The sequence below is a fragment of the Artemia franciscana genome, chromosome 15 (assembly GCF_032884065.1).
Source record: "Artemia franciscana chromosome 15, ASM3288406v1, whole genome shotgun sequence".
NCBI classification, from domain to species: Eukaryota; Metazoa; Arthropoda; class Branchiopoda; order Anostraca; family Artemiidae; genus Artemia; species Artemia franciscana.
In genome coordinates this window covers 34,362,061-34,380,029 of record NC_088877.1, presented here as the reverse complement: position 1 = coordinate 34,380,029, position 17,969 = coordinate 34,362,061, and the positions used below count along the sequence as shown (strand labels likewise).

Genomic DNA, 17,969 nt, shown 5'->3' with positions numbered 1-17,969 from the left:
TTTTACATGTAGCCTACATGTACCACAGGTTTGAGAAGTCTGGTTTTAAAACGTCCGTAAGGGAGAGCGAGATTGCTCACCGGGGTCCTCACAGTAATTAAAAAAAAGTTACTATGAGTAACTTGCCATTAGTGAGAAGCGAGCCCAGGGTCTGCTACTAACTGTATAGGAAATCTTGACTACCGAGCTACCGCGATCCTCCAATAAATTTTCAAATCGGGCGCAAGAGAGCACTAGAATTCGTGTTTTCTACTTGGAGAACAACCAGAGGTGGTTTTTAGGGGGACAGACGGTGCACTTGCCTCGGGTGCAGAAATTCTACGGGCCGAAAATTTCAAATAAAAATCTAATGGTTTTAATTGTTTTGTAATTTGAAATTTCCTGTTAAAACAAAGTAGAGGGTGTAGTTAATAAATGGAACTAAGTTATAAATTATGAATTAATTAATAAGATAAAAATGAAATTTTAAAAAGTAAATAATAATACTTAAATAGTAATAATGAAAATAATTAAATTAAAGTACTTGATAATAGTTAATTAATTTCAGTGATAAATTAAAAATAATTTATAAATTAACAAATAAATTGAAAATAATTACCGTATGTTAATATATGATTTTTATAAGAATTGGTCTGAAAATTTTACGGGAGACAAGAGGAGGGGGTGCTAATCAATATTTAGTCCCGGGCACAAGAGAGGTTGGAACCACCACTGGGAACAATTTACTTATCAGCAGATAAGGTGCGCACCCAACAATGGTTGTATGTTTTAAACATTTAATAAGATCCTCTACAGATAAAGTATGTTTTAACATAAACATCACTGTACTTACTGTTGAGATAATCTTACCTGACAATATCACAACACTTACATATCCCAATATGCATTTTGCTGTATTTTGCATACTTATTCCCCATTTGATGAGTATAAACACTAGCAATAATCCAAATGCCAGTTTTTTAATTGATTACCATTTTTAAATAAGCTGCCAAAAGTTTCTAATTAACTTATTTGAAAGCTCATGTGAATGACACTAAAGAAAGGAACTGATCAGGCCCTAGATCTGACGCCAACAATTGATGACAGCAAAGTTGACATCAACTGATAGCACCTGAACTAATGGCACCACTAAAAGAAACTTGAAAATGTATATAGCTGGTGATATTTACAACAGCTTAGGTCACCTCTATGAGCTGACATCGCATTATCATATGGGTTTTGTCACCAGGACCGGCATCAAAAAACAATTTGAGAGTCGTCAATACGTTAATCACTTTCAGTTTATTTCAAAAGGTACTCAAATCCATCAATAAAATAATATTATGTAAATGTCCTTTGAGTCAAGCCCATAACATGATTGAAGATAGTTACATTAACGTAATTATCACACCGGTTTCACGAGGACACCTTATGTGTTTTATCCCTTTGAAAAGCTTATAAGGTTGTGCTTAGTTCACTAAATAAATTCACGTACTAATGCCAATTATTGCATTTTTACTAAAGTTGCAAGCATATTATAACTGCGTAATTTATTCCAGTAGTTACACTCCTCTAGCAAGTTGCAAAAGCAGCATCAAAGACTAAGCTCTTATGAAAACTTGTCTGATTTGTTTAGAATATTTAGTGTATATTCCACTTTGGCAAGAACTGAATGAAACGCTCTTCTTAGGGTTTGAAACTACGTTTCCGGAAACACACGGAGTTACACGTCAATGAAACATTTCCAAATTGCGGTCTAATAGTGAATTCAATCAATCAAATTGACGGAGAGGTGGTTAATTCATAAAGTCATAATTGTTTCTACTATTCAATTGAGGATTGGTTTCGGCGTAGAGTATTGATTTCTCCAGGGAGGCTCGAAACCTGGTGCAAAAAAATGTTCTCTTTTAAGACATTCCATAGCAGAGTCCAAAGTTCTTGGGGTGGGGTGTGAGCCTCTAACGAGCTTTGACCATTAAGAGCATTTTCCATGGCCATCTCGACTTAGAAGGTTGAATAGAAAAGTACGAATTTAATTTCAAGAAGGAAAAAAAAAACAATGCTGAATGATTTTACCGATGGATCTCTTTTTTTGGGAAGAACGAACCAAGTGTGTTAACACAGTAAACCACTGAATGCACTTAACTAGCATATTGAGGAAGACCATAATCTGGATTTTAATAAGGGAGAGGGGGTACAACTCACCCCTAGATTTTTCACCCCCACTATAGATTTAAAAAAATCCTTTCGTTGTATTTCCATTGAAAAAATTTAAAATGCCAAAAATCCCCCACCCCCTCACATAGATTTTGAAGAACATATTTGAACGTTCATCTTAAAAAAAAAAAAATCTTACCGTCCACCTCTATATTTTCGTGAATTGTCACCCATGGGTAAAATATATGCAAACTCTCGTTTACTGTGGGGGAAAAATACATTTACCTTGGAAAATGGTTTCTAAATAACCCACAGTAGAGAAGGAGCTGGGAAAGATATCCCAAGTTAGGATTGGGTGGCATTATAGAAATAAAACTTTTATAGAACTACTTAGTAGGTGGCTAGGGTAGAAGCCTTTAACAAAAAAGATGGAGGAGGATCTTATTTACCTATGCGGCCTATTTGTGGATTAAGACTTTGATAGCATGTGGCCATAGCATTATTTCTTGAGTTTTTGTTTGTTTTATTTTTGAAAAAGAAATAAAAAAAATGGTAAAAAATGCATAAAAGTCTTTGTTTTAAAAATAATCAACATTGATATTTGGTACATACTTGTAGTTTATCCGAACCCAAGCTCTTCTTGACACCAAGAGCTGACCAGTGATTAGCTGCCCTACCACTGAATCGACTATGCACGTTTTTGAAAGGTAAAGTAACTGTTGTCCCATCTTCGTCAATGACTTTGAAAACTATCAGTGAATTTCAGGTCTGCCCTTGCTGTAGTTAGTTTAATGGGGGCCAGGGACAAGGAGGGTAGATATCCCCACTTTAACAATTTGGAGAAAAAATTATTATATAGCACATGCCCCTTGACTATCCGAACATTGACCCCTCTTGCCCCCTCTCCCAATAAAAATCCCGGAGCTACGCCCCTGGTGGGAGCGTAATCTAGCCATCGAGTAATCTGACTAAACCAGGATGGTTGCTACTGTTTAATTAATGTTGCAACGTCTTACTCCAGCTTTCTTCAGAAATGAATTGGTCATTATGAATACTATTTCGAAATAAGACACTGAGGATTTTCCTCCAACAAAGTGATAAAACAAATTCAGAATTTGAACATCTGCGGCTTTTCGTCTTCTAACGTACACAAGGGAGTACAAAGCTGACGCCCGCTTCGTAAATAAGGATCTTCGATGTTAAAAAGACATCTGTCCGTCCCTTAGATTCTTCCTTAATTAGGCGAAGTCATCACCACCAGAACTAGCTCTAAAAGCTCTTATATCAACTTTACCACTTTCTTATTATTATTACGCACACTCAAAATGGACTCTTAAAATGTGTTAAAACGAAAATACTTCTTTTAGCCAAACTGTAAACATTATTGCATTGATATACCTAACGAAAACACTACTTCATAAGCTATTACAGTGTGTATAGTATTTTATACCGTTTTAGATTACTATACTACTACCACTAATAACTCACTGCAGCTCCAAGCCACCTGAGGCCAACACAGCTGAGCACACTCCTACTCCATTCGAATCATTTCAAAGCTTCCCTCTTTGCCCCTTCTCAAAAAGCTCCGATTTTGTTTAACTCCTTCCTTTTGAGCGCTTCCCACCCTGTTCCCAGACGGCAAACTTTTGGTTTGACCCTAGAGAGTTGTCCGAAAAGGACGATCTTTGGCAATCTGTCATCCTTCATCTGCAAGACGTGTCTTAGCCACGGCTACAGAAAACGACACAATGTTAGATCATTACAAGTAATATAATATTATTTTATGAATGCAATAATAAAGCATATATACCGTCGTACTTCATGCACTATCATAGTATATTTAAGACTACGTTAGAAACGAAGCTACTTTTGGTTATTTGAAACACACCCAAAAAGTGAAGTTAGGCTAATGCTAATGAAAAATCACAAAACATGATGATAAAATAATGCTTTAGAAACAAATTATGGAAACTTAGCCCCACCTACGGATAATAGATAAAGATATTTATTAACAAATGAACTAACATCCTCTTGTATACAATCCTAATAAGGGGGGGGGGTAGTAAAAGGTTTGCTTCTCACTCAATTGGACTATCTGTCTTGGCTTTTTCTACAATTAGCCATGACTTGGTGCCCACAACTATTCCATTCTAATTCAAAAATCAACCTAACGGATTTCACCCTCCCCCCTCGCCTAACTTGCAACTATAGCCCAAATCATATAAGTACATTGCATTCTGTCAAAGTCCAATGCATGGTATCATCAATCACTTGTTTTTGTGGCTATGAAACCGGTTTTCTGAGATGTAACCTAAGCGTAATTCTTGAATTTGTTTCCAATAGCCGACAAGCACCCAAACGAAAATACTATTTACTGTGCTAAACGAAAACAAAACTTCGAAAATCCTAAAATGCGCATATAATGAAAATACCAAGTAAGTCCTTATCTAAATGAGATAGAACAAACGAAGTCCATTTAAAATATTTCTCAATATATCCATAAAACAGCTTCCGGAGCTAGTTTTTTATCAATTTTGTGAATTTTGGTAGATGGGCATTAAAAGTGTCCATGTACTTTAGTAATAAATGACATTATAAAAACCTATTAGCTCTTCATTTCTTGGCAGATACTCCAAACTGTTTTAAGAGGAAACCAGACACGCCTAAGTCTGCTCATTATAGTCATTTCTGGTTCAGTCTTTTCTATATCAGCTTAATAATTTTACATTTACGTATCATTTTTTTTACCACTGGAATGCATAGGAAAAGCTGGTAAGATCAGAATGTTTCTCATGGTCACAAAACAGATTGAACAGATTAAAAATATCACTCGCTGAACAGTGCAATGGCAAGGGTGGATCTAGACCTGTCAGCATCAGGGGCAAGAACAACATTTGGTGTACATTGGTTAAAAACCTCACTGAAGATATCAGATTACAACTATTTAACTTCTTTAAATAATTTATTTTCTTTTTGTATATATAATAAGGCTCTAGAAAAACTACAAGATTCCATGTAACAGTATTTTATTATTGATCCAGTACACCTACACTATATATTTAAATCTTATTCTGTAGATTGGAACTTGTCTTACATGCTTTATCGAAGCAAAGGTCTTTATAATGTTTTCATATGAAAGATCTGAATCCATGTCCTGTTTGGTGTGGATTATATTCAAGTTTGTCAACCGCTGCTTGGCCTTCTTGTTTCTAAGATTATTTTTGATTAAATCTAATTTGCGTAAGGTCCTTCCATTAGAAGGAATTGATAGAGGCATAGTTAAATACCTTTCCAGGGCAAACGTTGGTGGGTTCTCAAGAGCTGGAAAATTAGGTTTCGAATTTTATTTGATCAGATCAAAAAGTGCCTTAGGAGCCGGCGTTCCCTATTAACCAGCGCTTGGGGAAGGATGCCTCATTGCCCCCCCTAGATCTCTCCCTGCGCTATGGACAATTTTCCTCACACTATTCCCTCCAAGTTTCTGGTGAAATTTCATATTTATTTCAAAAATAATTCAAAATTACTATCCCTGAATTTCAATAGCAAGTCTGTCGTCAACACTTGCTGTTGGTGAAGCAAATAAAAAGGTGAAAAAATAGCATAAGTATGTCCACATAAGATCTTTGGGCAAGGTAGCATCCAGGGGAGGGGGGAGCTGATCGGTTTGAACCCCCCTGCCAAATTATTTTTCTGGTTCGTACAAAAGCAACAAAAATACATGTATATGAATTTTTATTGCGTTTTGTAAAGTTTTTTTTTGTGTATCCTACCCTCTCCGAATAACGAGCCCTTCCTTCGGAGTTAAATCCCAAATAAGGCTCTGGCCTTAGCGATCGCCTAGCCTCCCCTCAACTCTCCCATTTTTCTCGTGTTTCAATTCTGGTGGGAATAAATTTCTGCGTTCGTGTGTGAACAGGCTAAATAATTTTATAGAGTGAAATTTTCACTGAGTCGATCAACTGATAGAGTGAGGTGATCAATCTCATTAACAATTTTCCTCAATCTTCTTCTTCAAGTTCCCAATTACGTATCAGTTTGGCTTCAACATCATTCAAAAATAGTATTCCTGACTTTCAGTACCCCCCCTCCCTGTCGTAAATCTTACTTCGTGAAAATTGACTGGAAAGGTTTAAAATTACTTTGATTCTTCTTGTACAAAGGACCATGTAGTCCTAATCCCTTCCTGTTATAACTTTTTTTTTTGCTCTGATTAAATTCTTGCCCAAGTCCTGAACAATGTGATAAGAGATTTAAAACTCTTTATTTACTACAATTTTGTATCAGTGTACTTGCCTTTTCAGTCAAAATGCTTTGATCTCAAAAGATATTAATCTTTGTTTGTTGAAACGGTATACATAGCAATAGTTTTTGTTAAAATATCATGCTTAGTATCTTGGTTTTCTCTCTTTCTTATTCAAGCCTCAATGATCATTAACATGAAAGTCAACTGATATACGCACGTAGGCACCTAAAGTGCCTATGTGCGTTGTCTACACTCATTTTAGGCACCTAAAGTGCCTAAAATGAGCCTAAAAGGTGAAAGGATAGTGAACCCTCCCAATAGAATTAGACGACTATTTTCTTTGGTGTTTTCATTGAACTAAAGCACAAACAGAAAAATTCCCCCCCTCCCCTTCTAAGACTTCAAAAAATACATTTTTCTAATTTACATTTAAAAGAAAGACTGAAAAAATTTACCCCCCTCCTCCTGTGCATCTCCATGAATTGGCACCCCTGCCAACCTTCCATATGGTTGGTAAGATGTTTGCTACACATTACTATATTCATATTTATGGTTGTTATGATTGTGTCCTATTATAGTTGTATCGCTGATAAATTTAATTTAGAAAGGTTGGTTTCTGCCTTTCTTGTTATATATGTTGCCTCTACAATAACAGGTGTCCCTTATTTTGGGACAACCCCTATATTCTCAGACCTAGACAGTTTGTATGTTGAGTATGTTTTACTTAGTAACCATTGGATTACAACAAGGTTATACCCTGCCAATTTTGACTAATCAAATATTTTAAAAGTGAAATCATCTTTGGTGCGTTTTATACTAATACTGAATGCCTTAACGCATCAATGGCTATATACAAACCGATTAAGAAAATTACTTTGGCATTGACCCTATATTCCATAGAATTTATTTGGCTTACAGAGACAAGTATGACACCAGAAGCGGTAGCTTCATGAGTTATCACATGTGACAGGTTAAATTTTCGATTAATCTCCATTGGAGTGGAGAGGATCCGTCTGGAGACGTCGGGATCTACGCATATTTTGTTGAAATGTAAGGGTTATCTTCTATTGGAATTTGGCTCGAGAATGTTGTATGAAATTGTTTAAAGATAAGACGAGAACTCAAATTGCAATTAATTACTATCATACATGTAATAAAGGGAGAAGGTAGAAGAGACATTTCGCCAAGATTAGCGAAAGGACCCTTTCGTTGAATACGCATATAAAACTTTGGCCTAAAATTATATTTTCTTTGTGTTTTGACTCTTCTTTTCTTAGGTAAAATCGTCTATCACCCTCCCTCCTAAGGTTCATTTTGTCATAGAAAATATATTCAACCTATCGTTTCGCCTGCTGTCTACTCTATCTATATATATAAAAATGAGTTGTCTGTGTGTCTGTGTGTCGAGTGACGTCATGTTTGTGTGTCAGGACACTCAAAGAGAAATTACAGACCGGGACACCGGAACACAAATTACGACCGGCACAAAAATGATGACCGGGACACCGGGACACAGGGAATATAAATGACGACCATGACACTCAAAGAGAAATTACAGACTGGGACACCGGGACACAAATGACGACCAAGACACAGGGAAACAACAACAACGGGGACGCCGGGGGGGCACAGGGGGATATATAAATGACGACGGGGACACAGGGAATGTTCGATTAGCAATCACCATCAACAAAGCTCAAGGGCAATCATTAGAATAATGAGGTATAGATCTGAATACAGACTGTTTTTCCCATGGACAATTATATGTTGCATGTTCAAGAGTCGGTAAACCTGACAATCTATTTATATGCACAGCCAATGGGACAGCCAAGAATGTTGTATATTCGCAAGTTTTACGTAGTTAAGAATATATATATATATATATCTATCTATATTCACAGGTGGGACACAGGGACACAACTACAATGGCACGTAACTAATATGGCGCGTAACGACTTACGCACGCGGGGGGGCTTGGGGGGCGCAAAGTGCCCCCACCAACTAGGTGTTGGGGTGGCGCAAAGCGCCACCCCAATTGCTAGTTACATATAATATCTTATTTTGAGGCAAATCAAGTAGCTTGGGAAGCGCTCATGACCTTTGAAAGCTTAATGTCAAAGAAACAGAGCCATTCTTTAGCAACAACTTTATTAACTGTCTTAGTTGTGCAAACAGACATCAGCAACGATTCAAAATAAGATTAATACAATTTACGGTAAGGTGGTAAGGCGATCAATTACAAAATCTAGAAATGTGGTTGCATCAGTGGTTTGGAAGAAGAATCTTCATGGGAAAAAGATAATTGTATATTTTCAAAAACTGGCAAAAACCCATTATTAGAAAAAGGATGTTCGTTAGGAGTGATGGTGCCACAATGTCATACACTAGTTATTTCAGAGATGAATACATCTGGAAACCCAAACTTTTTATTATAATATTGTGTAGGTATAAAACTCTTTTGTGCATGATTTCACCAAGCCTATTTGGCAACTTGACTAAGGGGAGGAGCTGTAACCCTCAGTTTTTAACTGATTAACTGATTTAACTTATTTGGCTAAAGGCCAAATTAAGAAACTTGAGCAAGTACTAACTCGAAAATAAATCAAAACTTTCATCCGATAAAACCTTTTTTTACCAAAATTTGACCGACGCGGTCAGTAGGCATACCCCCAGAAATGTTTGAGTGAAGGGGGGGGGATAAAAAGTATAAATTATCCGATAATTTGAATGAAAGATGCCCCAAAATTCATTAAAACTTAGGACATGGGAGTACCCCGGGGCTAGAAGCCCCTTCCCCTGCGTAAACCCCTGGCTGTAAGTGGTGGTCCCACTCTGCCCAAGAACTTTGTCTTGAAAAAAGGATATGGTTGAATAATCGAATGTTCGATTATCAATTTTGGCATATTTTGAATTCTTATGAACGCAGTTCCAATTATTCGCCCCCTTGGCTCTGGAAGCTAGCCCCTCCTCCTATTTTAATTTGTGTCATGCCTTTAAAAAGGGAATCTTTAATTGTTTGCCCATAAAATAAATTAAAAAACATGACCAAATACTCATTCGAAACTGAACCTGGAGTTTACAAAATGTCGTAGAAAAACAAAAGCGTTGCCAACAGCAGAGCCAAGATGTGAATGATCTTGTGATCTCTTCTTAAGATGTATGAAAACCCTGGCTTTGCTGAAAAATGAAAGCGTTATACTTGGGCTCCTTAGTCTCCTGACTTCAGAAGACTTAGCTCCTATTTGCTCGATTCTTTCCCTGTTCTTAAAATAGTCAGTAATGACAAGCCATTAAATTATCTAATCGTATTATTTAAAACCGTAATTAGTTTTGTTTTGCTATGCGCTATAAACCTTGCGCCACAGAATACCGTAGCTTTAATACTAAATGTTAAATTCGTTATTGTCTTAGTTAAGTCTACCATTTGAGTATGACACATCTCTAGGCATGAGCAGCCTTGTGAACATGTTGTCAGATTTCAGATCACAAGGCGGGACGTTTAAATTACCGTAGGGTAATTTTTTCCAAACTGAGTCTGATTTTTGATAAGATTGGGTAATTTATAGACGAATCCTCAAAAAGCCAGTCCTTTGGCTTTATCAGATTTCTTTAAACAAAATGGCTATTAGCTTTAAAATAAATATTCTGCTGCAGCGTTTGTTCTTTTAGGTTATTTTTAGAAGGCTCACTACCATTGCTCTGCTATAAAGATATTGTGTTGAAAGCTTCTATATGAACAAATAAAAGCATTACATGTGTATAAATGGAGCTCTAAGACTATATATCGTCCTGAAAGATCCCCTAATAGTAAATTCTAGCCCCTTCCCCCGAAAAAAATCCATGCGTAAGTGCCTGAATAAACCTATGCATTGCTAAATGTAGCCTGTTCATAGTTGTTAAGCAATGGCAACAAATTCACCATATTCACCTTACCGACGTAAATTAGATGCAAGTTCACCAAATTTATCTTGCCAACTTAATAAAATGAAGCACTGTAAAAAAAAATGTCCCCTATCAATCCCTATCAAAATAAAGGAAGTCTTCCCTGTTTATCATAATTCATTTTGCTCTCTGTCTCTGACCTTGCTTCCTCTGTGATGGCCCTGCCTAATATCACTGTCCGTTGTGACTTAAGCCCTCCATCGTGGTCTTCCAAGATTGCATAGGTTTTACGTTTGTGCTTCAAGTGTTAACCTTGTATTTCGTATGTACACCAACGGAATAATTGCACATCCACAAAAACAGCTAAAAATAACGAACATAAAGCTACAACAACATTGTTTCTTTCCTCTATATTCCTAATATTTGAAAATGTCCTTTTTAAATAGCGTACTGGCTCAGAGATCTACAAGGACGATGATCTAGTTGATGAGCAAGCCATTGTTCTTTTCTATGCCAGAGATGGATTTGTACTGAATCATGACGTATGTTGTTATGTGGCTCATTTGGCGCTTATCTTGACCTTGTATTTCGTATGCATACCAAGGGAAATATTGCACAACCACTGCAGTTGATGCATATACCTAAACTCCTTTTTAAATAGCCATTTGGACTGAAGTACCTTTCTACGCATATCTGTACTTATGGCACCATCTGCTTTGCCCATGTGGAAGGTCTTCGGGTTTTGGTAAAAATTTAGGCAGTTACTTTAAAGCTCACAGCTAAACGAGTGTTAAAGCAGTGATAACTTAGTGAAGAACAAAGTATAATCAATGATATGTGAAAATTATTGAGAACGAAGAGAAAGCATATGGTGGAAAAAGCTATAAAATATGAGAAGCAAACTCAAAAAATAAAGCATATTTACAGCCAGTGAAAATTAAAATTCAATCCAAATATTTCGCTGAGACCTCTGCTCCACTGTCCTCAGTGAAAAATATAATAAGAACCGTGAAAAATAACCAATTAAAATAAATTATAAAATTAAATAAAACTAGACTAAAAATAAAATAAAACCAACTAAAATAAAAGCAGGATCCTTTCCAATTGAACAAAAAGTAACGTAAAATAATTGAACAAATAATCAAACAATGACTGGCAGTTCAAGAAACTAAATCCGATTTCACTTTATTTAACGATTTTTAAAAGCTAATTTATTTTGTTAGGTTGTGAAATATTTTAATGAAGAAGAGACAAATCTTAATTAGTTAGTTCACTATAAACGGGGCTCAGATACGTTTCTTCGGTATCTCCATTGAGGGCTAAGTTTTTTGGGTATATATTTCTTAATTTTGACTTCCCCTTTGAAAACTTGCAAGGGACATTTAACATAGGTAATTTTGCAGGTGTTTTCATTGGTGTTTCAATATCGAAGGAATACTGTTTTCAATATTGGAAGTGCCATTATGGTCTCAAAAACTACTTTTAAAAAATGATCTCATATTAAAAAAAAATATGAGAATAATCAGAATTTAAATATAATTTTTAGACTCACAGTGTTGAGTTTTTTCCCCATTTCATCATCCCTTTCCTGAAGTCAATATTTATGCAAAGGGAAATAATAATGAAGTTTTTTTATTGACGAACTTACGGCAAGAAATACCCTAATAAGGAAGATAAGAACGAAATATACTCTTGGAAATAATCAAAACCATAAACTTATCATGGAATTTGACATAAAAACTTGAAAGTCTGAATGCTGAACGTCTACATGTCTTCTGTGTTTTCAGAAAAGTGCATAAGCACGTATAAGGGCACCTCGGATATCTCCACCTTGGTTTACATCTTTGTGTTTTAAGTTCAAATTCTGCGCTTTGCTTCAATCAAGAGAATAAATTTTTTTTTTCATTTAATATGAAACCTGAATTGTCCATATTTGTTTTTAATGCGTCAAAATCATACAATGCCCGGAAAACATTTAAGATTATATAAAAAATTGTGAAGTTTGTTCTTGGCTCCCCAATAGCTACAAAAAGAAAAAATATGCTTTGGCAGCGTTTACTTAATCAGTGTTTTAACGTGTCGTAAAACTGGTGTTTTTTTATGTAAAAGATCTATTATATTTTCAGTAAAAAAAAGCTCCGTTTCTTACTCTTTTTACGCAAACGATTTCATCACTATGAACAATTTGGCTACCATTTAAAATTTGTCACCAAGTAATTTGCAAGATTTTTTTTATTTCTTTTTCAGAAGATACTATTTAACAAGACAATCTCCAGGGCAGTATTTAATAAATGACATTCTAAAAGGATAGTTGCCAGTATTCCTTATTAAAAATAAATTTTCACTGGAAGCTAAAAGTACGAAAACTGTACGAAAAAAATTTTGCATGATTGAAAAATGAAATTTAACCAAATGAAATTTGGCTAAATCCAGCACCAGTGTTAAATTTAGCTAATGCCAGCCTATCAGAAAGCTTTTTGATTAGTCATTTGCAGCATAACAAAAAAACTGGATATAAATTTAAGCATATGGTGAACATCTTACATCTGACTTTTTCTATTTTGTTTATCAATTGCAAAACATCAATGTAATTCGGAAAAGCAAATATTAAGTTTTGTTTATTGAGCTTTTTATTCATTTAGTTCACATCTCCTATTGGTTGACTTCTTTATTTATTTCACTAGTCCTGTCAGAATACTGCGGAGTGTTTTAGAAAGAATGACATTTTGAACATAGGCGAGCTACGTGATTACCAGGTAGCGATTTTTGTTTTTCAAAGTGTAAATAAGGTTAGCCCTGAGTACTTTTATGATTTTTTTAAAACTAACTCGTTTTATCACCCTTATTTTACCCGGAATTCGGAGGATTTGACTCACGAGAGAAGAAATACAACGAGAGCAGGATTTGTTCTCAGGAACATAGGTGTCAGCGTCTGGAATGACCTTCCAGAATCGGTCAGAGCGGCAGTAAGTTTGGCATCATTCAAGAGAATGGTTAAATTCCATTCTTTAAAAAGGAGAGAAGTGTGATAAGAGGAAAGGGTATTTATTTATTTAGTGTTTAATATTAATTATTTTTTTTTTACCCCCCCCCCATGGATTATTATCTTTCTTCAAAATCATTTGAAGAAATGATTTAGCAGATTCATGTGGTTAGAATTGCGGCCAAAGTCAGGACTCTTTTGTCTTAAGAGTGGCCGTTAATGGTAAATTCTTTGTTTAATTTATATGTTTTGGATGAAAACAAATATAATATTATATGTTTTGGATGAAAAAAAAAATGTCTATGTCTATGTCAAAGGGTTAGAAGGCTAAAAAGGAAGACTTTGAATATATTAGAATGGAGGAGCAGCTAGAGTAGCTATGTTGGCCTCAGGTGGCTTGGTGCCGCGGTGAGTTGTGAATAGTAGTAGTAGTAGGCTAATAGTAACCCTTTTGAATACTCCCGCATATTGTAGATGTCTCTAAACGCTATAGTAGAGGTTTCAGATCTTAAATCAACAGATTGATTATACTTTGAGACAGATCTTTCTTGAACCTGTTTTTTATGACTAAGGTGCGCTATTTAACATGTGGGTCTAGAACTGTGGAGAAGGCTAATTATAATTGGTTACGATGTGTGAAATTTTAAGCCAGTACAAAGAGTGAAAAGTTTTTAATTAAGTCATTTTTAAAAGTAATTTCTGTGTTTCTCTGTGGTGTCTAAGGTGTATTATACTCCAGTGTTAAATACGTACTAGTCCAGTGTTTTCTGTTTTTTAAGTATTAATGCCATCTATAATTGGCTATGACAGCATGGATCAATAAAATGATTTTGATTCCTAACGTTTAAATTCACAAAATAATAACTTAAATGAATCTTAAAACCTTAATTACTACAAAATCAAGTCAAAAAGTTAATAAATCAAAGCTACTAAACCATTTAAATTATTAAATATACGAGAGCAACAAGTCTCATATTAAATGTTTTATCTCAAGTCAATTGTTAAGCATCTCTCTTGTGAAATGCTCTAGGTAGACAATCTATTGTTAAAGGACACTGTAAAGGGGAAAAATCTTATTGAAAGCGAAATTCTGCTGGAGGTGGGCTTTTCAAAAGGGGAAAAGGAAGCAGTGTCTTCAAAAAATAAATTGTACTTCCCTAGTAAACTATGAAAAAAGGGTAGAGGGGACTATCCTCTGAAAGCTCAAGATCGTATAAGAAATTGAAATAAACTAATATTTTCCACCTAGTTAACATGTTTTTGTTAGTATCGCCCCCTCCCCCAAAAAATCTTGAGTGTGCTTACACACACAAATAATTTTACGCAGACAAGTTTACTCGTTTCCCTTTCATTATCCCGCAAGGTTCCCTAATTTGTAATATTCTATCGCAAAGTCCATTTTGTTCTTTAAAAATCAAGACCTGCTGATTCTTTGAAATCAAATTAAAGATTAAGAATGTAGCACAAAGCTGTCGTATCTAGGAGTTATGCAAACAGGGGCAGATTAAGATCAAACAGTTGGGGGAGGCCAATTTGACAACGGCGCCAATACGCAAAATCTTGGGTCCAATGCTTTACAAGGCTGCCAATGGTCGGTCAAATTGACAAATTAAAAAAAAAAGATTGACGAAAAAGAAAAAGAAAAACAGGATTTTTTCTGTTCTGGGTGCCAGAAAAAATCCTGGAGGGCCCAGGGTCCTTCTGGATCTGACAGTGGGTGCAAAAAAGTGCATTTTTTTACATTGTTAAAGTAGTGACTAGGCGAGAGAGAAATTATGGAATGGTGATAATGACGATGGAGTTTGGGTTGTCGAAATGATGACGTCATCATTTAACCAAAGATAAAGTTCAAAAAATGGAGCTTCCAAACCAAGTAGTTGTTGCTAAAATGTGTGTTTCCTTCCAAGTATTGTTATTAGCGCAATCCTTTCGTATATCTTTAAATTGTTTCTGCAGCTGATCATGAAGTCGGAATATAGCTATGACGCACTCAGTCTTAAATCTTTGCATATTTCATCTAGCAATTAATATTTTTTACAGAAAAATATGTCTTTTAAAACGTCATACCAGGTACACGCCTGTCTCTCCCTCAAACAAACAATAGTTATAGGTGCTTGCTTGCATATGATGAGCACAAAATCTGTGAACAAGTTTTTGATATGCTAAAGATTTTATCTGTAAAGATTTCATTCTTTAAGTAGACCCAGTTAAATATAAGTGATGAATAAGCAATCTTTGCATTTGTTGATATTCAGTAAAAGTTTCTTGTATCCGTGGGATTCTTCCGGAAAGTCTGTTGCTTTCTATAGATTCAACGCCTTTTCTTTATCATATTTCTTTAACGGCCAAATCACCTCGTTCTAACTTCAGCTAACAAACCCTGAAGCTACCACAAGCCTCAAATTGTTTTATTTTCATAGTTATCACAAAACACAAAAAGGTATCACAATCCCATTTTTCAAACTTTGGCTAAAACTTGAAGTAATCCCAAACCTCAAATTTATTTTGCTTTTTCTTTCCATTCACATTACCTTTGCATCCATTCGTTTATACTGCTGCTACTACGGACAACTCACCACAGCACCAAACCGCCTAAGGCCAACACAGCTAAACACGCTCCTCCTCGGTTCCAATCTATTTAAAGCCTCCCTCTTTTTACACCCTCCCAAGAAGTTCCGATTTCCTTTAAATCTTTCTTTATGACATCCTCCTACCCCAGACTAGGAAGACCTGCTTTCCTTTTAGCCCTAGACTGTTGGCCGAAAAGGATAATCTTCGGCGATCTGTCACCTTCATTTACAAAACGTGCCTTAGCCATCTCAACCTTTCTTTCATTCATCATTTTCTTTCTTTCATCAACCTAGAGAGCGGGATTGAAACACATTTTTTGTACAGCTTACTGTTTGGAATACGGTCAGTCACCTGGGTACCCAGAACAATCCGTAGGCAATTTCTCTGGAAAACATCTAGTAAATCTTTATCTGCTTTTCGGAGCACCCATACTTCAGAGCCATATTTTACTATTGCCATAACCGTACCTTAAAATATTCTAATCTTGGTTTGCAGATTTATCGTCGTATTCTTTTAACATCTTCACTGCTTCCACCGTTTTTACTAATAATAATACCAATAATATCATCTTAACTTATGCCTAACCTTATTGACTTGGTCTTTTTAAAATTAATTTTCAAACTTATTCTGGCACCCTGAACTCAGAAAACATCCAAAAGTGCATTCATTTTTCTCACACTTTCATCTAGGATGATTAAATCATCAGTATAATCAAAGTCCAGGAGAGATTTTCTCCCATTCCCTTTCCTGTGCTCCTTAAGGCAAAGTACATCAAAATGATTCATATAAAGGGGGATTGAAAACAATGCTGCTTAGCTGCTGATTGAATACAAAACCAGCTGCTATCCTCATTTACTACCTTAGCCGCAGCATTATTATTCTGGTACGCAGCATTAATCATTTTAATGTATTTGTCTGGTATACCAAATAAGGATAAGACCTTTGCTAAGGCTCTTCTATCAACAGATTCAAACGCTTGCTCATAATCTATAAAGCTGAGGACCAAAGGTGTTTGACAACTAAGGCACTTCTCAATTATTAACATAAGAGTGAAAATTTGGACGACACATCCTCTACCTTTTCTAAAACTGCACTGTTCTTCTCTTAAAACTTTGTCTGCAGCATTTCTAAGTCTAAAAAATATCATTAAGTGATTTGCTACCTACAGAGACCACACTAATGCCTCGATAATTACGACACTCATTCTTATCACCATTCTTATACAGTGGTTTAATTCAGGTTTTCCTAAAACCATTAGGTACTTCCCCTTTTGCAAAAATCATATTCATAATCTTCAGTAACTTATTCCTAACCTTTATTATTTTTTATTCCTTTTAGTACTGTCACTCATTCTTCCTCACAAAACAATTTCTTTTCACATCCAAGGTATCACAAACTTCTTCATTTTCCTCTATATCATTTCCTGCAACTATATCCCGATTTAGCACATTCTCAAAAGGTTCCACCCATCTCTCTTTAACTCTTTTTTTATCACTAATTGTGGCCCCGTTCTTCTATTTAACTAGGACAATTCAGGATTGACTGCTAACTGTCAATTTATTAACATGTCAGTACAATATTTTACTATTATGCCGTCTAGCTGCATCTTCCAGATCCTCAGCAATTTTATCCATGGCCTCCACTTCACACCTCCTTAGTTCATATTTTAATGCTTTCTCCACTTTCTTTACATCTTTTTGTTTTTATGTGATCTATCACTCAGATAATTCTTGTACATAACCCTTCTCCTCTCTATTGAACACAAAGCTTATTTACTAATATTCCTAGCAGCAGTCTGAACTTCCTTTAGTCTTTAACTTGCTGTTTTTCTAAAAATATTCCAATTATTTTCCACATTGTCAAATTTTAAACTCTCAAGTTTTGTATTCAACTGCTCCCGGAAAGTTTCTCTCAAATTCTCATCCTGGAGTCTACCAGCATCATAACTTCCCGGGAGGCTTATGTTTTGAATTTTTTTTCTGTAGCTGGTCGTGAGGTTAGACTGCAGTCAAATAGAAAAAGAAAGATTGCTTGCCTACACTTCCATATTCAAAAGTGTACTTAAATTTGGTTGTTTTTTTGTGTCACATTTTCGTAAACAATAGTATTCCTTATCCGTATGTTAGAAAGAGAAGCCAAATAACCTGGCCTCTA

The 17,969-nt window shown here is 35.5% G+C and overlaps 1 protein-coding gene across 3 annotated transcripts in view; it reads right to left on the bottom strand.

Moving 5' to 3' along the window:
• Nucleotides 1–17,969, bottom strand: part of LOC136036401 (uncharacterized) — a 425,531-nt gene that overhangs the window by 276,814 nt on the left and 130,748 nt on the right. Inside the window, exon 1 of one of the 3 annotated variants that reach the window (XM_065718606.1) lies at nucleotides 850–1,642. The exons of the other annotated variants lie outside the window; for them this stretch is intronic. Coding sequence (XP_065574678.1) covers nucleotides 850–917 — 68 coding nt within the window. The 5' untranslated portion in view covers nucleotides 918–1,642. Of the gene's footprint in view, nucleotides 1–849; nucleotides 1,643–17,969 lie in introns of those variants that run through there. 3 annotated transcript variants of the gene reach the window in all.